The sequence below is a fragment of the Panthera onca genome, chromosome C2 (assembly GCF_046562875.1).
Source record: "Panthera onca isolate mPanOnc1 chromosome C2, mPanOnc1 haplotype 2, whole genome shotgun sequence".
Taxonomy (NCBI): domain Eukaryota; kingdom Metazoa; phylum Chordata; class Mammalia; order Carnivora; family Felidae; genus Panthera; species Panthera onca.
This window is the reverse complement of record NC_138347.1, coordinates 27,623,707-27,649,899: the sequence shown is the minus strand read 5'-3', so window position 1 is coordinate 27,649,899 and position 26,193 is coordinate 27,623,707. Positions and strand designations below refer to the sequence as shown.

At 32.1% G+C, this 26,193-nt stretch overlaps 1 protein-coding gene across 11 annotated transcripts in view; it reads left to right on the top strand.

Moving 5' to 3' along the window:
- USP25 (ubiquitin specific peptidase 25) overlaps positions 1 to 25,913 on the top strand; it is a 151,057-nt gene extending 125,144 nt beyond the window's left edge. For all 11 annotated transcript variants that reach the window (XM_078452874.2, XM_078452876.2, XM_060640294.3 and 8 more), the window contains 6 exons: positions 8,929 to 9,107; positions 11,498 to 11,576; positions 14,826 to 14,905; positions 20,149 to 20,272; positions 23,920 to 24,115; positions 24,451 to 25,913. In XM_078452874.2, coding sequence (XP_078309000.2) covers positions 8,929 to 9,107; positions 11,498 to 11,576; positions 14,826 to 14,905; positions 20,149 to 20,272; positions 23,920 to 24,115; positions 24,451 to 24,623 — 831 coding nt within the window. In that variant the 3' untranslated portion in view covers positions 24,624 to 25,913. The remainder of the gene's footprint in view (positions 1 to 8,928; positions 9,108 to 11,497; positions 11,577 to 14,825; positions 14,906 to 20,148; positions 20,273 to 23,919; positions 24,116 to 24,450) is intronic.
- Positions 25,914 to 26,193: the final 280 nt, after the last annotated feature.

The following is a 26,193-nucleotide window of genomic DNA, read 5'->3' as shown; positions in this document are numbered from 1 at the left end:
TTAAATCAGAATTCTCAGTTTCTATTATTTCTGTGTATGCTACTCAGGATTGAACTAAGCCATAAACATTATTACTTTTACTTTTTTTGTTTCCCTTCAGCTTTCATTTTCTTTGGAGTTGTTTTAGTTTTTGTTTTGCTTGGTTTTCCATATGTGTTACTGATGTACTTTAAACTCTCCACCAGTTGTTTAAATCTCTTTGTATTCTGTTGTCAGTTTTAACTTCTCAGGAGCTTCAGTTTATTCTGGAATAGACTTCTTCTGGAATAGACTTATAGAATAATAGACTTAATAGAAGAAGTCTGTTTTAGAAGTCTATTCCAGAGCTTTGTAAACTGCTTTAGTGACTGCATTGATTTTCCTTTTCCCCCAGTATGTAACTGATATCTTGGGATCTTTATTCACCATTACCCTGGGGATGCCCTTTACATCTTGTCATTTATGTATTTTCTATATTCCATATACTTCTCTTTTTTGGTTTACCTTCTAATTTTGAGGCAGCAGTAAATCTCTCAAGTTTATATCTAAGTATATTTATTTTCATCTATCTGTAATTAAGGGATATATATGTGTGTGTGTAATCTTATGTAAACATTAATCAGTTGATAATGTGTATTTTTGGTATAGGTAAAATGATTAGGTTTTTGAAAATTCTAGCTGGTAGTATATAATTTTAGAAAATTTGTCATGTAAATAACAAAAGTAATATGTACACAATGCAGTCTATTCAGTAATATACACGTGTCTAAAATAAAACGAATAATGGCAGTCTCTGCCACTGCCCTGTGTAGCCACTGTTATCACTGTGTAACCTTTCTGTTTTTTTTCCCTTTTGTTTATAGAAACTTGCATGTATAGGGAAATTTCTTTTCATTTTTAAATTTTACTATTAACATTATTTTGTAATTCATATAACTCAAATATATTGTGGTCATTCTTTTTTTTATAGTGAGTATTAAAGTGAAGACAATATATCTACCATATTATCTTTACAATCTACATTTTTTTTTTAATTTTTTTTTTTAACGTTTATTTATTTTTGAGACAGAGAGAAACAGAGCATGAATGCAGGAGGGTCAGAGAGAGAGGGAGACACAGAATCTGAAACAGGCTCCAGGCTCCAAGCTGTCAGCACAGAGTCCGACGTGGGGCTTGAACTCACGGACGTGAGATCATGACCTGGGCCGAAGTCGGACGCTCAACCGACTGAGCCACCCAGGCGCCCCTTTACTATCTACATTTGATATTCCATTATATATATATATATATATATATATATATATATATATATATATATACTTTCACTTATTATATATTACCCTTTTTATGGACATAAGTCATGTTGTTTCCCAGCCTTCCATTTCTGTGTAAGCTAGTTTATGGTACCTTTAGTTTATGGTACCATTTTTCATAAAGAAGTTTTAAAAACACTGCTTTCAAATCTTTCTGCTTCTTTCTGGATTCTGCAGTTTCGTTGCTATATAAAAAGCCTTCTTTCACTCAAAGTATGAGTTTTCTGCAATAGTTTCTTAAAGCATTTTTCTTAATAAATTTTTATTTTATGAATTCAGATGTACACACTATTTATAGTTAACTCTGTAACATTTTATTTGGGCTTTCTACATTCTCTATTAAAATTTTTTATTATATTTTTCTTTTTTGTACTAGCTTCATCTCGTTTGATTTTATGCTTATGTTTTAATTTCTATTTTTTTTTGTACTCTGGTGTAGTTTACATAGTAATTGTTCCATAAGAGTAAGTTAGAACTTGAAAAACATATGAGCCTAGCCCCTTTTTTTGGTAGTAGATTTTTTGATAATTTTTTTGGTTCCTTCCACAGTGATTGGCCTGTTAAAATGTTCTGTTTTCTTGGCAGTTGATTCTAATCATTGTCAACATTCAGTATTAATTCACAAAATGTGTATGTAGCACAGCACTAACATATGATCACTGCTTCTGTCTTTTCCCCTAAATTAGATGTAGTATATTTTTAAATCTTATTTTTTTTAATGCTTAGTTTATTATCAATGAGGAAAAATGAGGAAAAAGGTGTATATGTCTCTATATCTATATCTATATCTATATGTCTATATATCTATATATATTCTGTCACATTACCAAAAAAAAATCTTTATTGGGTTTATTTTATATTAGCTTTTTGGCCATGAGAAGTTTTTCAACTCTGTGCCTTGTTCTATATAAGGACTTATTTATGTATTGTGATTAGATCAATTTTAAATGTTACGTATATTTGCTAGTGGTAAAACCATATGATGAAATGTTTTTTACTGATAAAAAGATAATTTGGTGAATAAAACTTCTATCTGGGTAATTGAACTTGTTAAGGTTTAATCTCTTAATTAAGAAGAGTAACCAGCTCAGTCAGTCATGGTTACTGTATCAACCACAGATCCTTCCCCATGGGAGTCTGCCCCCCTATAAACACATAATATAAGAGTTAATAGGCAGGCAGACCTGGAAGAATAAAATGAGGAAAGATGCTTACCTGGGTTCTTTTCCCAAATGGACTTTGTTATGATTAGTTTCCACTGTTAATAGAAAATCCCCGAATATAGTGGTTTAAAGAGAGGCATTTTTGTCATGTAAAAATGAAATTCAGAGAAAGGCAGTACAAGACTGCTATGATGAGCAAATATGAAAGCCAGAAGGAAAATATTCACACAGTACTTGTTGCTTGTATGTGTATGTGTACAGTGGGTGCAGTGGGTGGGTCATATCATAATTATAATCAAAGGATTTATATACTTTTTTTTCATTTACTTTGAAAGACATTAAAATTTTTTTGCCTTTTTTTTTTTTTTTTTTTTTTGGCCTGTATCTATTTCAGTGTCCTAAAGATTTTAATGAAGTACTAACACTTCTGTATTAATGAAACTTTTTTCTTTTAAGTTATTTTATGGCTTCATAACAGTTGTTCCTCGTTGACATAATTTTATCAGTTCTTTTTATTTTTGAAATGCCTGTTATTACCCCTTTGTTTACTCAAAAGATATAAGAATATATCTATTATCACAACATAAAACATGCCAAAAAGTACAGCTCATGAGTGTGCAGCTCAGTGAATTACCACAGAGAGGACATGTCCGTGTAACTACCAGTCAGCCCTAGAACATTATAGTACTTCAGAAGCTACTTTTGTTTCTCATTCCTATCACCACTACTTTCTCCCACTACCCAAAAGCAGACATTATCAGGACTTGTAACAACATAAGCAAGTGTACTTAATACACTTGGAATCTTGTAGTACAGTTCCTTTTTCGTCTGGCTGCTTTTATTTAAGAACGTGTTTGGAGCTTTAGCTATGTTACTGACTGTAGTTTATTGATCTCATGATATCCCACTGTATGCCAGTACTGTAAGTTTTTTACATCCTGTTGATGGGCATATTCAAGATGTATTTATTATCTGCTTATATCAAGGTTTTGTCTTAAATCTAATGTATGTAGCTGGAAAAATGATGGACTGAGTTTCTGCCTTACCGGAGCTTATCTTTTAGTGGGGAAGCCAACACTAGTTAGAATTTTAATCAGTATGATCAGGGAGTGGTTTAACTTGGAAAAACATACAATGGGAAAACAGAGCTGGTATCTAGAGGGGGCTTCTTCGAGAAGTACCTCCAAATAGTCCAAAACATAACATTTTGACTAAGGCATCTTTTTTGCACTGACTTGAATTACCATCTTTATTACGTATTAATACGTAATAATCCACTGATGTATTTTTCTGTTTTTGAACACTACACGTATGTACATTACGGGTCATTTATAATATATTTTGATGTTTTGTAGGAAAAACACTTTGTTGTTTTTGTTTTTTCATAAATGAAAAGTTTGGCAAGTCTCTCTTTTTTTGGATGATTTTAGAATCACTTGCCACCTCTGTCCCCAAATCCTTTCAGAATTTGATTGCACTTGCATTATGTTTATGATGAATTTAGGGTGAGATGGATAAATAACTTTTTTTTACTATTTTCAGTCTTCCCAAAAAGAAACGTGGTATGACTCTTCATTTTTAGTCTTCTGTTATGTCATTTAATAAGGTTTTCTAATTTTACTTTAGTAATGGTCTTATACCTTTCTTGTTTATTCCTAGATGTATAAAAAATGTTTGTTTTTATGAATTGAATCACTTACCCTACTTTTTCTATCAGTTTATTGGTATGATAGGTAATGGGAGAGCTAATTAATTTTATTTGTTTATATTGTATCTAGTTACCTTATTGGACTCTTCATGTTTTTTACTGATAAATTTTTACTTGAGAGTCTTATAATTATTTCAGTATACTCTCTCCCAGTAATTATCTTATTATTGGCATAATTTTCATTATACTTTTTATTTCATCACTGTTTTTATTTTGTTGACCAGACTTTTCATAATATAGTTCAATACTAAAATAATGGTAGTAAGCTTCTTTGCCTACTTTGTGATTTTAATGGAAGTGTCTCTAGTGTTTTGTTTTCAAGTATGATGTGTAGTATTGGTTTTTTTATAGATTTCCCTTTACAAATTAAAGACATTTTCTTAAATTCATAGTTGAGACTTTCTTCTAAACTGGTTGGTATTGGAAATTAGAAATATTCTAATGCATCTGTTTGAGATGTGAACAGATTTTTCTGTAATTAACCCTTGGAATGTAAAGATTTTAACATTTACCATCCCCTCTTTTTTAACCATTGTAAACACTTTTTGTATATTCTTTTTATACACAGTGTAGTTTATCAAAAATGGATGAGTGTTGGCATCTGTGTTTATAGATAAATTGATCTATAGTTTTTTAAAATATTTTTTAATACTTTATATTCATATTATTCTGGCCTTGTGTAATCATTAAGGAGACTTTGCCCTTTTCTTGGGCTTCGGAGGACTTTAGATAGAGACATCATTTGGTTCTTGAAGATATGACGTAACATCACATCTCTAAAACGGTGTGAACCTGATTATTGCATACAGATCTTGGGCAACTATTCCAGTTTTTCTCCAGTTTTACTGTGTCTCTTCAAGAACTTGGTACTTTTTCTACCTTTTAAAGCAATTCTGGCCATTTCTATTTTCCTAGATGATTATCTGTTTAATCAGAAACTTGTAGTTTATTGGCATACAGCTATATGTATTATTTTTAAATAAATTTTAAAGCTTTTTTTTTGTATTTTTGATATTGTCACCTTTTTAATATCTGGTGTTGAATTTTCTCCCATACCTTGATATTTCATCCATCTTTTTGGAAAGAAAAGCTTTTGACTATTTCTTATCTAATTGCCACATTATTTTATTTCTTCTATCTTACTTTAGTTTCTTCCCCCAGCCCCGCCATCCCCCAGCTTCTTGAAATGTGTTTTTTCTATAGTGGTTAAGTTGGAATTTTCCTTTGACTAGTAGTCTGGCTATGTCCAATAGTTTCTGATATCTTATGATCCCAATTATTAATATAATTTTGAATCCTTTGGCCCAAGAATAATTTGAGACTATCTTTTTACCTCCTAAGAGTTTAGTTTGGGAGTTGTCCTTTTTTTTAAATTTTTTTTAAATGTTTTATTTATTTTTGAGAGAGACAGAGACAGAGACAGTGCAAGCAGGGGAGGGGCAGAGAGCTGGGGAGACACAGAATCTGAAGCAGGCTCCAGGCTCCAAGCTGTCAACACAGAGCCAAAGGCAGGGCTCTAACCTACAAACTGTGAGATCATGACCTGAGCCGAAGCAGGATGCTCAACCGACTGAACCACCCAGGTGCCCCGGGAGTTGTCTTTATTTTTAATTCCTATTTGTATTGCATTGTGGTCAAATACTATAGCCTATATGATTATAATCCCCTGGGATTTGAAGTAGGTTTTCTTCAATTTTTTGGTACATGTCAGTTTTTTTAAAAGGAGTCTATAAATATATAATTTATACACACACACACACGTATTCTCTCTCTAAAGTCACCTAACCTTATTTCACAGATAAGTGCATTAAGACTTGGAGAACTTTGTGACTTTTTTTTATGTCACAATTAATAAATGGTATACCTAGCTTTTGAACCTTAGTCTAACTGATTTTCCCTTAGATCTTACTGCCTCGAGAATATATTGTATATTTGGTATCTTCTGATGTATGTATATAGTTACATCAAAATAAAGTTTATAAAAATTACACATTTAGAATATTTTATAATATGATTTAGAAAGGTAGAAAAAGTCTAGGTAGAAATTATTTCGTCTTTGGAACTGAAGATTTCAAAAGAGAGAAACTAGTCTCATTGAAGGGTCATCTGTAGATAGATGGGAAACAAACAAGAAAGGACATTATACATGTAGAGAACCTAAGAAACAAGGGCATGTGTGCATCTGTGGGGAAACCAGCCTAACCTAGGTTGAGAGAAGTCTTTGTTCAAGAGTCATAGGAAATAAGACCGAATAGGTAACTTTGGACCTGATTAGTAGGACCATGTTAAAGGTCTGGTGAAAGATAATTTTAAAAATTATTTACAAAGCAGTTCCATCACCTAATGACCAGTATTAACATTTCACTTTGTATTTGTGTAGTGGTTTCATTGCAGTATCTGTGCTAATTAATTGCCTGCACAGGCAGCCAAAGTATGGAAAGGACAAACGTTAATTCTAGGGGAGTATTTCGAGGCAGTAGTGTGAATAAAATTGAACAACTCAGCAGTGTTAACTTTACTTATAATGATATGGTGAAGAACTCTGCTAAATATACCGGCATTGAACATCTGTTGAAAATATGAAGAATTAAATATGATTGTGGTATATTTTAGACATCAGAAAACCTTTTTAGAAGGCAGTTTATAAATAAACAAAAATAATTGATAATTATAAAAAATAATCTGTGCTGGTAAAAAGTGTTTTATGTGTTTGAAAAATTACTTGTAGAAATTTAAATGTACCTTACTACGTCTTCTGGATTCAACATCTATAGATTGTAACTTTGGCATTTACTTGTGAAAATTGGGATAATCTTAAATAGAACATCAAGAGATAAACATAATCTTAAAATAAAAGGGGGATGTATATTCCACCTCACTAATAGAAATCTCTTTGCTCTCTATGAAAAAAATACAGCCTCTATTTTGAACATATGTAAAAATATACATAACCATTTAGTATTATAACTCCTTATCTCTAAACCAACAATATTACTTTAAGAGACTCAACATACAGATTTCTTTTATTTTGGTCATACTAATTTTGACCTGAAATGTTTGAATATTCAAAAGAACTTTTAATAGTCCGTGACAGTCATTGTCTGAGCACCATGATAAGAAAGAACAGTTATTAATGGTTTTGTTTTACATTTATTCTCAAAATCAGTACAGTTTGGTTAGTAAATGAACATGTGCCCCTTTTTTCATATTGGGAAAATGGGAAGATTTTAGAGTTCTAAGCGAAGCTTCTGTGTGCTAGTTAGGTATACAGTGAAGTAAGCCTTAATAATCTTACATGTCAAAATATATTTTCATGGCTATTTTTAACCACAACAGCAAGACTTTAACATAGCGTATATAACCAAAAAAAGCACAATGTATTTTAGCCATAAAATAATAATTCTTTTTATAATGCTAAATATATAGAAAAGACTTATTATTGCCTTCCCTTTAGTGAAATATAAGAATGCATGACTAGAATATTTCATTTAATGTTTGTCCGTTATATTTTCTCCCTTTCTGTAAAATATAGTGTAGTATCTGGATAGCCAAGAATTGCTTAAGAAAGACATGCATTAAAAAAAAACTTTTCTAATGGAATGGATTTTTTATAAAATATTTTACATGTGGCCCCAAAATGTTTTACAGTTAATAGAGCTAGGATTTAGATAAAAGTCCAATATTAGTGAAATTTTTAAAAGTGTGATTTTTAATCATATGTGTTTCTTATATACAACAATATTTGATGTATAACCCTACCCTTGTTTCTGTATGAGCAAATATTTTCCAAATGATTGCTCATGTGTAGAAACATGTATCAGTGTTTATTATTTCCCATTATAATTAGTTGTAAATTCTGAGATGTTCCTATTTATAAAGAAAAAGGACGCTCAAGCATTAAGGTAATAATAGTGATAATATTCATTAATTATTACACTAATAAAATTCAGATTTTTTTTTAATTTTTTTTTAACGTTTATTTACTTTTGAGACAGAGAGAGACACAGCATGAACGGGGGAGGGGCAGGGAGAGAGGGAGACACAGAATCAGAAGCAGGCTCCAGGCTCTGAGTCATCAGCCCAGAGCCCGATGCGGGGCTCGAACTCGCGGACCGCGAGATCGTGACCTGAGTTGAAGTCGGATGCTTAACCGACTGAGCCACCCAGGCGCCCCGAAATTCAGATATTTTTGAAGCAACAAGGAATTCATTCTGTGGTAACTACAATCTCAGGGCTTGCTTTTTCATTATTTTGGGGCTCTTTAGCTAAAAGTTAATTGCAGTGGTATTATTATGCATATAAGAGCCAGCCATTTTCTTTCAGATATGGGTATTTCAGGAAACTGTATTTCAATTCTAGAATTTGGGATATTCAAGATACACATGAAACTGATACTAGAAAGCACAGGGTAAGAGATCCCTAGTATCTCAGTCTTATGATGCCTTTGAATAGACCAGACTCCAAACAGTTTTACACTAGTATTCGCATAGTAAGCTTAGGCGTATTGTTCAGTTTAATAGTTCTCTGCATTAAAACAAAAAACTATTTATACAGTGAAAAGATGAGGGCGTATATGGTCAGTTTTAGAAAATTCTTTCAACCTGTGGAATACGGGACAATATTTGTAGATGTACCATGTGCCACCTTGTTGGTAATACTTTAAAGGAAGAAAGTGTATCTGAACACAAGAACATGTAGAGCTGTAATATTGAACGATTTTAATTACCATAATTAATCAAAATTGGCATTTTGTTACATTTTCTAGGCAATTAAGTTGGAGTATTCAAGACTGGTTAAATTGGCCCAAGAAGACACCCCACCAGAAACAGATTATCGTTTACATCATGTAGTGGTCTATTTTATCCAGAACCAGGCACCAAAGAAAATCATTGAGAAAACATTGCTAGAACAATTTGGAGATAGAAATTTGAGTTTTGATGAAAGGTAATTTAAGAAAATTAAAATGTGAAATATCTAACGTATTGTTAAATTGTCTTTTTAAAATTGCTTTTAGTGCAGTTTCTAAATGTTTATTTTATACATATTCAAAGAAAGACCTATTTCATAAATACAGCACAAAACTTAGACTTCCCTTAATTTTGAACAGTTGTTTTGGAATTTCTCTGGAGTTTATAGTCATAACCTTTAGAAGTTTGAGCTGAAAATAATTTATATTGTTTTAGTACATTTTACTTGTTGACCAAGATACTGAGCTAAGCAACATAAAGATGTACAGAAGAATATAATGTAAGCACTACCCTTTGGGGACTTAATATTTTAGGGAAATAAAGAATTTCTAGTCTCTGCACTATGTATATTTGGAGTGAGATAGTTATTTATTGTGGGAAGCTATCCTATAATTTGTAGGATATTTAGCAGTGTTCCTGACCTGTACCTGCTAAATGTCGGTAACGCCTCCCTCAAGAGGTGACAACCCAAAGTGTCTCCAGATGTTGAGAGATAACCCCTTGAAGAGCAAAATTACCCTCATTTGAGAATCACTAGAGAAAAGTATTTAACCGTATATACTAATAAAATAAAATAGTTAAAATGTCCTCTGACATCAAGAGAAGCCTTAAAATGGTTAAATTACAGTTCACCCTTGAACAATGTGGAGATTAGGGGCATTGACCTCTGTGCAGTTGAAAATCTGCACATAAAGTTATGTAACTTTTGACTCTGCTAAATTTAAACTGCTAATAACTTCCTCTTGACTGGAGGCCTTACTGATAACGTAAACAGTCGATGAACACATATTTTATATGTTCTATGTGTCAGATACTGTATTCTTACAATAAGGTAAGCTAGAGGAAAGAAAATGTTACTGAAATCTTAAGAAAGAGAAAACACATTTACATTATTGTAGAAAATCTGTGTGTAAGTGAACCCATGAAGTTCAAACCCATGTTGTTCAAGGATCAACTGTAGTTTGGTTTACCCAAAAATGTTTTCTTGTGAAAATTCCTATAAACTATAATTTTTGGCTGAAGTTGGAAAATTAAAATACAATCTAGTTAAAATGAATACCATTAAAAAATTTAGGCCTCAGGTAAACATCAAAGTATTAGAAGTTATTTTATTTTTATTTTTTTAAGTTTGTTTATTTATTGTGAGAGTATGGAAGGGAAAGAGAGTGAGGGAGAGTGAGAGGATCCCAAGCAGGCTCCACACTGTCTGCGTAGAGCCCAACGCAGGGCTTGAATTCACAAACTGTGGTGATCATAACCTGAGCTAAAATCAAGAGTTGGATGCTTACCTGAGCCATGGAGGCATCCCAGGAACTTATTTTAGAATACAGAATCGTTTATGTTATCTTGGGGTTTGTAGTCCATTTTAATTCTGAAATAAATTATTATCCTTTCTTGAATATCTCAAAAATACTGAATTAAAAATCTATGTGGCAGAGAAGAAAATGAGGAAAACAAAGCATCTAGGATTAAATTCCTGCTTCACCATGTATCTGCTGTGAAATGTAGGATTAAGTGAAGTAATACAAGTAAATGGTTTTGAACAATATTTGATAGATAATAAAGTGCTCATTGAATGTTGACTGTTATATTTTATTTGTAGTCGTAGGAGCATCATTTATTTTACATGTAACCACAAAGAGCTCAGAAATATGCCAGATTATGACCCTTATTATTTGGGCTGTTGGGAAACCATGTTCCAGTGAATATACGCTATTGAATTGGGGGCAAATATTAATGGGGTAATCACATTCACTTTCACTCTTTTGTAGTTATTTGTCCTGAGGACTGCAAATTCATCAGTTCGTTTTGATAACCTAATTTGTCTTATACTTGAAAAGTTAAGATGCATGCGATAGCTAAACATACTCTGCAGAGATTTCTTTAACAATGATTCTGATCATAACATGTGCAACAATGTCTCTATTACCTGAAATGATAGGCACAGTTTAGATTCTTTTTTGCTGTTCATGAATCATGCCATTTGAAATGGGAAGATGAGATTTAATATCTCCTGAGCTTGCTTAATATATATAATGTTATAAAAAAACACATTTCATTTGTTTTTACTTATACAATATGTATTAATAAAATGTAATTTAAAAGCCATTTGTAAATATAACATGTAAATTTGAGGTAGCATTATTGATGCTGTCTACTTTATATACTTTGTAACTATCCAGTCCAACATTGATCCAAAAAACATTTTCAATTAAACTTATTTGAGAGTTGCTTCCTCAAAAAGTATTGCTTAGTGACAGTGGGTTTTATTTTCACGTATGTTGGGTAGTTTAGTTTTGTGTCATATGCTTTTCACTTTTTGTGAATTTCACTTTTGATTTACGAATATATTTCTTTTATTTGAAGGTGTCACAACATAATGAAAGTTGCTCAAGCCAAACTTGAAATGATAAAACCTGAAGAAGTAAACTTGGAGGAATATGAGGTAATGTGCCTTTTGAGAGGTTGAACTGTAGATTGAGGAATTTCGGTAGTTCACTGACCTTTCTTTCATTTCCTCACCACTGAGCACATTTCATTATTGGACAGTGTTGTACATGTGAGAGAACATGCATGAGTGCTCATATCGTGCTTGTGGTAATTTTTGTACACAAAATTCTTTGTGTTAACTTTGGCTTTAAAATTAATACTGTTTTTTTTTAGTTTACCAATTCAAACACCCAGTATTTCTTTAGACTTTTAAACTTAACTTTATGCATTGCCTTTTTAAATTTACAAATCTAGTAGGTTTTTAAATTAATTTACTTTTGAGAGAGAGAGAGTGTGTGTATATGAGTATGAGCAGGGAAGGAGCAGAAAGAGAGAGAGAGAGAGAAAGAGAAAATACCAAGCAGGCTCATAAGGGCTCGATCTCACGAGCCATGATATCATGACCTGAGCTGAAATCAAGAGTAGGACGCTTAACTGACAGAGCCACCCAGGCACCCCTATCTAGTAAATTTTAAGTTGATTTCACGAGTGCCTTTGATTAATTTTGGTCACATTTACAAACTTAATGACTTCACATTCTCTTAAACAATTATTGTAATTCACCACATTAACATATAGGAGGAAGGTTATAGAAAAATAATCATTTTTGAAAAAAATCCTGAGCTAACCTGAAATACAACTATGATAATCTACTAAAGAGTGTCTCAAAAAAAACAACAAAACTGCAGGGCGCCTGGGTGGCTTGGTCGGTTAAGCGTCCTACTTCGGCTCGGGTCATGATCTCACGGTCCGTGAGCTCGAGCCCCGCGTCGGGCTCTGTGCTGGCAGCTCGGAGCCTGGAGCCTGTTTCGGATTCTGTGTCTCCCTCTCTCTCTGCCCCTCCCCTGTTCATGCTCTGTCTCTCTCTGTCTCAAAAATAAATAAACATTAAAAAAAAATTAAAAAAAAAACAACAACAATAACAAAACTGCATGGCAAAAATCATATGGAACTATGGACATTGAAAGCTTTCCTTTTGTGATCAGGAAAAAGACAGGGATGTCTGCAACCACCACTGCTATTCAGAATTGTACTGGAAATTCACGTGGGCAGCAAGGCAACAAACATAAGCAAAAAGTAAAAGATTTGAAAAGAAGAAACAAAGCTATCATTATTTGCAGATTTTACACCTAGAAAATAAAAAATCTACAGATAAATTTATTAGAACTAATAAAACAGTTTTCCAACAGGCAGAACTTATGTCACATACCAATTTCATTCTTTTATCCCAGCAACAGATAATCAGAAAATGAAATTTTCAGAAAATGACACCATTTACAATAGCATCCAGAACTATAGAGTAACTAGAAGTAAATTTAACAAGAGATGTGCTTGACTTTAGGAGGCATTAAAGAAGACCTAAATAAATGGATATACATACTATGGAAAACTTAGTATTGTAAAGATGTCATTTTTTCCCCAGAGTAGTTTATTGATTCAGTGCAGTCCCTGTCAAACTTTTAGCAGATTATTTGATGGAGCTTGATAAGCTGATTCAAAGTTTTTACGAAATGTGGACATCTCAGTCTAGCCCAGACATTCTTGAAGAACGTAGGATGGCTCATTCTACTAGAAATCAAGAGGTACCATTCTTAACCGTTATGCTTTATAATAGTAATAGCATAAGGGTAGGTAACTTACAACAAGATAGCAGAAGAGAAAATCTAAGAACATGCACATAATCTATGCCAGAGATGACAAACAAGTGGGTTGGTTACTCACTCTACCCTGTCCCCAAGATTCAAGTTACATGAAACTTGATTTTTAATTATGATTTGCCTCTGCACTCCATCCCCAGGGTTGCAACATTAGATTCACTTTAACATATTTTTGTTCTGAAAACTTCTCATATTTCTAACTGCAGAGCCATTAAATCTTACAGGTATTTATAGGACATGGTTTTAGATTCTGTGTATCCCATATATCTTTATCCTGCTCTGAGTCATGAGTCAGCCAGCCTTGGCCCACAGACCAAATCCAGCCTACCACCAGGTTTTATAAATACAGTTTTATTGGAACACAACTACAACTATTTGTTTATGTATTATACATAAGTGTTTTTACACTACAATCACAGAGTTGAATAGTGACAACAGAGACTACATGGCCTGCAAAGCCTAAAACACTTACCATCTAGGTCTTTACAGAAGAAATTTACTCACAACTCCTCAGACATTTCTAATGACAGTAGAGTGGCAATTTAAATACTTTCCCAGAAAAGCTAACTTCACACTTGTAGGACAAATTTTATCTTTATGTGTTATTAAGGCCTACTAATATTGTAAGATTATGCCTCAAAAAATTAAAATTAAAAATTTATATTCAAGGAGAGTATAGTTGGTCAACTGGTCTATATGTTTCTTACTTTCATTTGCTTATGTAATATGTATATAAGAGCTTTAATACTTTTATTATCAGTATCTTAGTTTAAATCCTATATTGAATTTGGTTATGGTTTTCCTTGAAAAAATTTTTTTAAATAAATTAAAGAAAAATCCTGATTTGTTGTCTTGAGTTAGAGGGTGTCAGTTCTGAATTGTTTAGTCCTATTATTTTTTTGGAGGAAGGGACAGCTGAAATGTGACATGCTTTTTTTTTTTTGGTTTTTTTGGAGGAAGGGACAGCTGAAATATGACATGCTTGTATGTTTTTCACCATACCTCAGATGAATAAACTACTCAGCTACCACATTTAAAATAAAATTTAACCTAAATTTGGCAAAAATAAAAGGTTAAATAAATGCATTACACTGTTTTTCTTTTAGTTTCTTAATATTCTTCATCAAATAATAGTCTTCAGTGTTGATTCTGTTAGAGTAGTAACTTCATTTACCTCCTACATCCAATTGTGATGTACATCTGTAATAATATCTTAATAATAATATGCCTTTAGACAGAACAGTTTTTGAAAGAGAGAAAACATGGTTGATTATCTTGCCTTTGCATTTCTGTTATCTTTTAGTGAATCATTGTTATTTCATTCTTCGTTAATGTCTAGTAATTTTTACATTTATTATTATACTAATAAAGTGGTCTTGTGTATCAGAAACTAAAGTTTTGATTTAGGTCTTATTTATCTTAATTTTGATTTCTTTGCTTCTATTACTTTGAATAGTTGTCAGAATAACACATTGCTTTATGAACAGTTTTCATTGTAGTTTTAATATCTTACTTTGTATATTTTTAATATTTTCTTTCACCTACAGGAGTGGCATCAGGATTATAGGAAGTTCAGGGAAACAACCATGTATCTCATAATTGGGCTAGAAAATTTTCAAAGAGAAAGGTAAGGCAGAATGGTCAAATATGAAAAGCTTAATTTTTGCATTTAATTCTATTCAGATATGACCTCATCTTTAGAAAAGGTTTTATTCACTGTACATATTTTTAATAAACTTTTAATTTTAGAAGTTTTATCTTTATAGAGAAATTGTATAGTTGGTACTGGAAGTTTCCATATACCCCACATACTTTCCATTTTCAATTAAATCTATAAGGTTGGCATTAGTGTCTTTGTTTTTATTAGCTCTCACATTCTAAAATTGAAGTTTAGGATGGGATAGGATTAGATTAAAGCCTAGAAGTTTGCTAGCGACCAAACAAGCTGGTAGCCCAACACACAGAACTCTTTGTATACCATAATATCTGCCTTTAGTCTCCAGCCTTTTTCATATTCTTTCTGAGTCTAATCTTGACTTCAAAGCAGAGACAGTGTTTCCAATGTCTCTTTGTCCAAAGTTTCATTACTATAAAAACTATAGCTATAGAAAATTGATCAGCTGTCTTCTAAGTATTATGACTACAAACACATTTTAGATCATTTTTCATTTAAGGTACAGATGATTTTAAAGGAGTTTCTACTTCTTAAACTATATTATTTTTTTTATTTTAATTGTTATTAAGAACAAAGGATAAATATTGATTTATTTACTTATACACTGATTTGCATTTACTTATTCACATATTTCTTAACTCATATCCTTTAATATTAATGTACTTGACTAGTGATTTTTTTAGAACTATATATATATATATATATTTAAACATGGTAATTTATTTTATGTGATTGTTTAAATACATTGCTTAAAAATGTTCAAAAGGCATTTTAAAAAACATATTTAAAAAATAGATATTTCTAACTTATTGGTGAATCACTGAAAGTAAACAAGTCGCCACACATTTTTAAACCATTCCTGAAACTATTACCTTACATCATTTTTAAATTACAAAACACGGATATTCACTGTGTAATATAACACACTGCTTAGTAGTAAGATTAGTTTCCTTCTAATGTATACTTACAGGGATTATTAATTTGTAGGGTCCGGCAAAGTTATTTAAACTGAGCTGATATAAACTTAAAAACTAGAACGGTAAAAGGAGTTGAAATCGAACACTATTCACCTATGAAACTAGTTGTAGAGTTAGTTTGTCTAGAAAGCATTTGTAAAATGTCTTAATCTAATCTGTATTAAAATTTCTATTTCAACTCCAATATATAAACATAAGTTATATTTTTAAATCAGTAGAGCTTATGTTTAGCATAAAATAAACCACAAGTTGTCCCCCAGATTTCTTAAGCATGTTTGTGTCGGCCCTACAATACATTAGATAAATGAGACAAATGAGTTTTCTTGCTTTGTTTTTGAGAAAAGGGGGTAGAGGGAATGGAATCCACATAACTTTATTTCATTTAATAATTGTGTATCTAAAATTAATTTACAACTGTAGACTTTTGAGAACAAGTATACTGAGAACCAGTAGGCATTATTTGTAGATTTTTTTTACTTCCAATCTCACAGCGAAGTCTAAAGTCAATAGGTAAAAAATTATTAAAAAGTTAAATTCTAATCACTAATTACACCCAAATTAACCTTGAAAAGGCAGCATTAAGAGTAGTTAAAAAATGGAAATTAGTTACAAAGGAAATAAAGGGCAACCAATACAAAGAAGAAATTGTCAAAGACAGAATTCTCTAATGAACTTAAAATTTAAACGAGTAATAGACTTGATCTAATCAATAACGTGAAACATTTTTTTCAGGCCTCAGTCTGGTAATAATACGGTTTGATAGGCTCAAGGAAGTGAAAAATTAATACTGAGGAAACACTATATGAAAATAGCCAATTAACAAATTTAATGCTCAAATGCAATTACTGTATTTCAAAAAATATTAAAAACTAGCTAGTCATTTATTTTGAATCTTTTTACAGTAGCAAAAGTTCCTCTGAAATTTAAGATATTTGAAAACAAATAATTGAACTTTGGGACAAAAATCTTCTTTGTATCACCTATGAACTTCCTACTTGAAAATCTAAGTATACTGTTACTGAAAAACATAAAGACAACAAAAGTCTCTGTTTTGAGACCACACTAGACTCATTTATCCAAATGACAAAGATCTTAATTTAAAAGAAAGTGCTGTATTTTCAATACTCTGTAATAATGTATTCAATTAAAAGAATTCCTTCTTTTATTTGAATTCAAGTTATTGAATTCCTTCTTTTCTTTCTTTTCTTTCCTGGTTTTATGTAACGTACAGGAAACTCTCACTGCGATATTGATGCAATTTTGTTTTTAAATGACAGCACAGACTATTACTTCTAGAGCTGTGCTGTCTATCCAGCCTGGTTGCTACCAGACACATGAGACAATTTAAATTTAATTAATTTTCCAACTAAAAATTCAGTGTCTAAGTCATACTAGCCACATTTTGAATGTTCAGTAGCCAGCCACCTGTGGCTAGTGGCTACCCTGTCAGCCAGCACAGACACGACACTGCTGTCTTTGTGGAAAATGCTGGTGGCCCTTGCTGCCCTGTTTGGTGGACAGTGAGCACTGCCATCACTTTTACACTTAGCAAAGTTTAAAAGTTACACAGAATTAAAAAACACTGTTAATACTTGGACACAAGTCATCATGTAATTTATAAGGTGATTCACTTTGGTCACTGAAATAGAGAACTATTTTGATAAGTAGCTCCATTTTATGAGTTATTTTATTTCGGCCACAGTTATATTTCTTTAATAGGAATATTCAAGTTCACTTTAAGATAGCTGAGATTAGTATTTCTAAGATAAATAGTAATGTGATCTTATAAGTGGACAGAGTAAGATCAAGAAGACATTTCCATTTTATAGGTAAACTAGGCTCCACAGTAATTGCATCCACAGATGCAGTAACTTTTTCAAGGTCACACGATTAACTAGGGAGAAAAAAATTGAAATAGAGATCTGTATTCTTATAAAATTTAATGAAATCAGGTGAGTATTCTTTGGTAAGAATTAAAAAGATGAAGCTGTCACTTTTTTGCTCTCTGCATTAACTTCTTATATTAGCTTCTCTTGGTATGTTCAAAGTATGTTCAAATTTCATAATTTGCTTATTCTCAAATATATGCTTATTCTCAAATACATGCTTATTCAGAAAGTGAATATTCTGGTGTAGCAAATGTTTATTAAATTGGAAAGGTCAACTAGAAAATTAGTTAATGGTGACAAATAATATTTATGGAATATTACAAGAAGAAATGTTAATTTTACACTTTAAATATAGTAGTTACCACAGCTAGTCGGTTAGAAAATATTGTCAAAAGGTTCTGTCCAACTTTTTTTTTTTTTTTTAAATAAAAACACAAAACTTGAAAACTTTGAATGAATACTGATTGATAGGCCATTGTCAAGTCTGTGAATAGTGAAGTGAAATCATGTTTTTAGGAACCACAATTTTATAATAGTACAAGTGAGGATCAAAAGCGTCTGCAGGGTACATGGTCTTATTTTACTTTAAAATAAGAATGTGGTACCTGGACTGCTGAGTCTTACTGTGATTTATTTGAAGATATGTTTGTAAGCACTTTAAAGGTTGATAAAATATGGAAAATGTGTACTTCAGTAGAAAATTGGAACAGGGCCACAGTTTCAGAGCTATTCTTAGAGAGGTGACTCAGGTCTTGAAGGCCAGATATGAATGTCATTCAGTGAGACTCTTTAATAGGAAACTTAATAGCTATAAAAGAGAAGGCAGATGTGCCAGCAGACTAATTTAGTGGTGTAAAACAGTATTTAATGTTATTATCACTCCCTTCTTCTTTCATAAATAAAACTAAAAACCTTTACCTGAGGTTATGTTTATATTTTTTCAAACTAAAATCCCATATTCTTAAGTTTTCTCAAAAACAAGTTCCTGGGAGAAGCCTTTTCAAAAAAGTGTATGAAATAACTTATTTTTTATGAAATAGTTTCAGGTGTGTCATATGAGAGGCCATTAATGTGTACATTAGTTTCCAATTCTACATTTATATTCAAAGTACAGAATTGATTTATATTTAAGCACATGAAATTAAATAATAAAAACTTAATGTAACCTGGAGTTTTAAAAGTGTTTCTTTATAATATTTCGCCTTTTAGAATGTTACATTTTTCTGAATTAATCTATAAGAAGGTATGTTGTAACTGGAAAAACTGGCACAAAGGAGACATCGTAGTATCGTTCATATTTCAGTTATACAAATATATAGCTATATTTATTTCTTACCCCATATTGAGAGAGGATAACTGTTTTAGAGGTAAATAGAATCCTCATTTTTACCCTCCTCCCTTTCTAAAACTTAGTTTGAACTTCGTAACATATAGACTTATGTTAATGTAACATTATTAATATTACTTGGTAAACTTTTTATGAAAGACCGACCCGCCAGCTGTTATGTTCCTACACTCTTCTTTGTGTGTGTATTCCACCAGAATGTTCAGCTGTAGAAGCATTTTTTTTTTCCATTTCTACTTCCCCATTTCCTTTGGATATTCTCCCCTCTTCCAATTATGTTCTTCTCCGTGATGAGAACCATGGGTGCACACGGAAAAATACCTGAATAGTCACTGAATGAAACACACGATGTTTGTGATAAAGAAGCAAAGTAATCTGACCCTTTCTTCAAACAAAAATGACATTATGTTGTTAAAAAAAAGTAGATTCTTGACTTCCCTATCAGTCTAAATGGAAGACATCAGGGAATCAGGAGAGAGGAACTACCTGAATTCAATAATTACGGGCTTTTTCCTCCCAGTCTTTCTTAATTCCTAGCTCCATTAAAAATTTTTTTTTCAATGTTTATTTTTAAGAGAGAAAGAGAGACAGAGTACGAGTAGGGGAGGGGCAGAGAGATGGACACACAGAATCTGAAGCAGGCTCCAGGCTCTGAGCTGTCAGCACAGAACCCGATGCAGGGCTCGAACTCAGGAACTGTGAAATCATGACCTGAGCCGAAGTCAGACGCTTAACTGACTGAGTCACCCAGGTGCCTCTAGCCTAGCTCCATTTTTTTGTTTTTGTTTTTGTTTTTATACTTTATGACATAACTATCTCCTGATCTCAGATGTGGCTGTTGCTAAAACAGCTTTTAGATGATACATTTATTGTAATGTTCTGGATAATCAAAATTTAAATGTATACTTAAGCATTTTATAATTGTAGTTGACTTTTTTTTTTACAAAGATGAAATAATGCCTTGTGTTTCTTTTAATTTTTAAGTTATATAGATTCCTTGCTGTTCCTTATCTGTGCTTATCAGAATAACAAAGAACTCTTGTCCAAAGGCCGATACAGAGGACATGATGAAGAATTGATATCACATTATAGAAGAGAGTGTTTACTAGTAAGTTGAATGTACTTAGGAGGTCATGTTTACGTTATTGTTTTGTCTTACACTGAACAGATTTTCCAGACTCCTATAGAAGTGATTGACTATAAACTCTGATGAGGAAAGTATCATGATGATGACGTCATCATGATGTAATCTGGGTATAATCGCTTAAGATGCAGGAATGCACTCAATTCTTTATTATCTTTTCTCTTTATTGGTCCTAAATATTGCAGGTGGTAACCAGAAATGTTCTTAATATAGGATCAAAATGATTACTTTTATATTTTGGTTTCTTCATTCTACTATTCCCTTTTTTGGTGAGAGAAGGGGGGGACTGCACAGGCCATGAGCAATTATTATTCCAGAAAAATAATAGATTTTTCTGAGTTTTTTAAAATACAGTAGTAAATTTGGTGTACATAGTGTTAAATAATTCATTGTAATACAGTATCCTTTTTTTCCCACCTAGTCATTGGTAGTTTTTTTTCCTCAAATATTTTCGCTGTCTATGTGCAGAAATATTACTGTTGTTATATAAACTTTAAAAAAGTCTTTTTAGCAGTTTTGTAGCACCAAATTAGTTTCTAAAGGTCTGGAGTACTTTGTTAATATTTCTCAAGTCAGCTAACCTTGATGTATGAGATCACAAATTCCATCTTTATACATTTTTCTGATTAAATTTAATTCTTTTTTTTTAAATTTTTTTTAACGTTTATTTATTTTTGAGACAGAGACAGAGCATGAATGGGAGAGGGTCAGAGAGAGAGAGGGAGACACAGAATCTGAAACAGGCTCCAGGCTCCCGAGCTGTCAGCACAGAGCCTGACGCGGGGCTTGAACTCACGAACCATGAGATCATGACCTGAGCCAAAGTCGGACGCTTAACCGACTGAGCCACCCAGGCGCCCCTAAATTTAATTCTTAGTTAACTATTAACATCATTCTGTTACATACTGTGAACACCTAAGCTGCAATTTTTTTTTTTCCTGTACAAGGAGAAATATATATGTATATATACACACAAAGATATTCAAGGGTATATGATTTTTCAACCTATATAAGTTACATGATTTAAGTATACTTTAAAAAACTTTAAGTGGTATGCTGATAAAATGTTTTCTTGCAGTAGAACTACATAAGCTACTTGTAATCTTAATATGTCTTTAGAATTTTCAAATGAGAATATTAGATGATGATGATCTTACTATTTTTCTCTCAGCTGCTTTTATTGCATTTGAGTATATTTTAGAACTTGAATTGTTAGTGATTAGCATCCATTGAGGATAGTTCTTAATTTGGCCAGTTTCAAAGGTTTTTAATCATTCCCCAAGAAGGAAGACCTGAATTGTGTATATTTTAGATTTTAAAAATGCAGAATTGTATATATTTATATATTTAATGAACTAAAGCAATTTTTAATGTAAAAATTGAAGGCTTGGGATATGGCAATATTTTGGTAAAGCTATTTTAAATATAAATATAGCCAAAACGTGATGGTTATTTTAAAACATGAAAAAAATGGTAGAATGTTTCACCCCATATTATACTAAACCATTCACACCTAGTTTGGTGTTTCATAGGGACTTAAATGACACTGCATGAAGGTTATTTTAGTGTTCCTTTCAGGGTTTTTCATACTGAGTATTTGCTGAGTGTCATATTTGAGGGATACAGAGACATTTAAGACCTGTTTATTTGCCATCCCCTAAGAACTCAGTCTGTACCATAAATGATTTTTATATTCCAGATTAAGTGTCTTTATGAGAAATATGCAAAATAATATGCTTGTAGTTGTCAAGGAGGACCTTAAGGGAAAGGTTGAACACTGATCTGGATCTTGATGGACAAATAGGATTTTTATGCCTTGTAGAGAAGGCAGAAAAATGTTCCAGCCAAAGGGACACCATATGAAAAGACCTGGAAAGTATACAACAGAAAATGAAGATAGATCCACTGGGGCTAGATTCTGAGGAGCAGGGTTAGGTGCAAGTGATGAAGCTAACAATACTTGTTGATGTCAGCCTATGTTGAAGCTTATGCAGCATTCTCATGTACCTTTGTAAGTTTGAGTAGGTTTGGCTTGGTCACATTTGTTGTCAGAAAATAAATCTGGCTGTAAGTAGTATACTAGATGGCGAACTGGAAAGGAGTAGAGATTGAAGTCTTCCCTAGAGAGGGAAGAAGGAGAGAGCCTCAACTAAGACAGAAGTGCAGTGGGTATGAAGAAGAGGGCATAAAAGATGGTGGAAGAAGTGAAATCAAGGGACCTGGTAACTATTAGATGAGTAGAAAGAAGGAAATAGGGTTGTCAAAACTGCTTGACTTTACAGTTTTGTGTTTGGCTTTGGGGAATCTAAGATGACGAATAAGTTTGGCTTTGGGTGTACTATGTTTAGGTTGTTTTCAGATAACATTAATTTCAGAATGGTAGTAAGTATTATAAGTTTGAATGTGTATTGTAAAAATTATGCTAGATACTTAAAGTCTTCTCTTGTTTAATCCTCTCAACCACTGTCTAAAAAAGGTGATATTTCATTTTGCATATGAAGAAACTGAAGCTAAGAGATTGCTTATTTACTCAAGCCACTGCTTAGTGGCTGAGTTAGACTACTAACATAAGCCTCTCTACAAAATCAAGATATAAATTACACAAGAATGATAAAATATAAACATGAGAAATAATATAATTTTTATTTTGTAATTCAGCTTAACTATGAATATTTCAAAATCATATCTATCATGCTCTAAATGTTAAGATTTCACCTAAACCCTTAAATACTATAACTTTTACTATACCTATAATACCTTATCTGTTTCTTAAGTCTATATTTCTTACCTCATGAATTTCTGTCTTCTGCTATCAAGGGTCAGCACAACTGGCCTGTGCTCTAGCCTGTCACTTGTTTTTGTAAATAAAGTTTTATTGAAACATAGTCATACCTTCTCATTTGCATATCATGTATGGCTGTCTTTGTGTAACAATGGCAGAATTTAGTAGTTACGACAGAAACTGTATCGCTGTCAGAGCCTAAAATATTTCCCATCTTCTCCTTTACAGAAGTTTGCTAATCTCTGTACCAAATTGTAAACTCTGTGAGAATTTTCTGTATTAATCAGTTGGGTTCCCCTGAATCTAGAATAGTCTCTGGCATATCTCATGTACTCAGTAAGAATTTTTTGAAGGAATAATGAGCTAATTGATTACCTTTAAATTTTAGATTCAAGAAATATAACAGTACTTATTCAATTGGCATTTATGGAGAAGATGATAAAGTGTTTTTCAAAGATAATATGGAGTCTGAATTTTTTTTTTTTTAAATTACTTTGATGGCACACCAAATTCTAGAATTGGGGAAATTTCACCTCTGGAGAATTAAAATATGGTACCTGTAGTGATAATCAGAAAATTATAAGCTGAACATGAACTTTAAAAACATGACAACAGTATTTTCCCCATTCTTTTTGTTCTTGTTTCTGTTATTCTCGTATGCACAGCTTTTTCTAAGAGACTTCATGCTAGAACAGATAGAGATTGTTTTTCCTGATTGCCATTTGTTCTAATACTGTTTGTGAACATACTTTTTCTGTTGTCTTCAGTATTAACACAGGATTTTTATTTAGTTAAAAACAAAACTTTTTCTTTTTCTCAATGCATTAAGAAATTAAATGAGCAAGCTGCAGAACTATTTGAATCTGGAGAGGATCGAGAAGTAAACAATGGTTTGATTATTATGAATGAGTTTATTGTCCCATTTTTGCCCTTGTTATTGGTGGATGAAATGGAAGAGAAAGATATTCTTGCTGTGGAAGACATGAGAAATCGATGGTGTTCCTATCTTGGACAAGAAATGGAATGTAAGTTTAAACAGTGCTAGTGGACACTTCAGCTGGGATTAACTATAGTTGGAATTAGATGTTATTTATTCTTGTCATTTTTTATATTATTTTTACATTCATGTAAAAACATTATATTACATTATAGTATTTTTACATTCATGTCATTCCCTTTTTTTTCTATTTACAAACCAAGTGCACACTGCCTTGCCATTTATATTTTACCTCTTTCCCCCAAATGGTAATACATATTTTGAAATGAAACATTAGTTGAGTACACTCTAATAAATTATGTTGAAGATGATGATTTCTTTCCCTCTCTGTCTTTAGCTATATCTAATTGTTTGTATTTACAGCAAACCTCCAAGAGAAGCTGACGGATTTTCTGCCAAAACTGCTTGATTGTTCTACTGAGATTAAAGGTTTCCATGAACCACCGAAGTTACCGTCATATTCCACACATGAACTCTGCGAGCGGTTTGCCCGAATCATGTTATCCCTCAGTCGAACTCCTGCTGATGGAAGATAAACTGCACACACTTTCCCTGAACACACTGTATAAACTTTTTTTAGTTCTTAACCCTTGCCTTCCTGTCACAGGGTTTGCTTGTTGCTGCTATAGTTTTTAACTTTTTTTTATTTTAATAACTGCAAAAGACAGACAGACCATAGAGACTTTAGCCAGACTGCAAACAATAAAGCTGAGAATCGCATGGCGCTCAGACTTTGTTTTAACCAGAACTGATGTACAATTACAAATCTGATTGGTTTCATTATGGCAAAGCCATGCTTTTGCCACCTTTCTGTTACAGTATTACTTTGCTTTTATCTTTTCTTTATCTACAGCTTTCCATTCAGTCTGGATCCTTCCATGACTACAACCATTTAAGTGTTCAGCACTGTGTACGATACATAATACTTGGTAGCTTGTAAATGAAATTAAAGAATAAAGTTTTATTTATGGCTACCTATGTGTTTGTAAGCAGGTATATTGTATATTAGTGTATCATTTTAATTATATAAAAATGAATTTTGTCTGGGGATTGTTTAAGATTAGGTGGATAGATGAATAGATTAATACAAACTTTTAATTTGTCTCTGTAGCACATTGGAAGTTTACTAAGTATTGACACTTAAATATATCTATATTTTTGACTAAGTTGTTAAACTTAGTATGGCACCTAAACCTGTTTTGAATTCACATCAGGTTTTCACTGAAGTGAATGGCTGATACTTAAGTCAACCACACTGAAACTTTTAACTTTTCCTTAGATTAACCTTTTATTTTTTTATGTATTTACAAATAATATAGCAAGGTGATTATTTCAAGAGATACCAGAAAAAAAGTACTTGAATAAGGGCTATTTAAATAGTGAAACTTATAAGAAATCTGTATATGTGTATACACACACACACTCACACACACACACACACACTCACACACACACACACACACACACACACACACACACATTCTTCATAATGGAGGACAATGTTTTGCATTATATAATCATTCTATTTTTGTAACTTGTATACCACTTTAATTGAAAATGTTCTCTACTAATCAATGCTGTGAAATGAAGTTGATATTGTTGAACTAGAAGTTATGAGTATCTTACCTGCTTTTATTTTCCTCCTTTTCAAAAAGAAAAAGCTGTAGAACATTTTGTAGATGGAACTGCTGTTTAAGATTAATGAAGTAATATTGTGAATGAAAATCGATGCTTTAAAGGTAATCATGTTACCAATAACCTATTTTTGAATTTATAAAAATTTCTTTATAAATGATACTTTGTTAGCATAGTAAAATATATCATTATACTATGTGTATGTTTGTTATAGCGTCGCCAAAACTAGAACTCTTTATAAGTGCCTCTGATAAAAGATCCCAGATAGAGGAAGAAGAAAATATTAAGTTACTGTATAATGTTCCTTATCAAGATATCAATGCACTACTAAGGTATTAATGACAAGGAATTGATACCATTTCTGTTTTAAGGTTAGATTTTGCCTGTTGTAGCTATCAAAATGTGTTTTGGTTTAGATTTTAAATTCTCCACTGAGCAGAATTGGTATTCTACATTGGTTTTCAAGTCCTG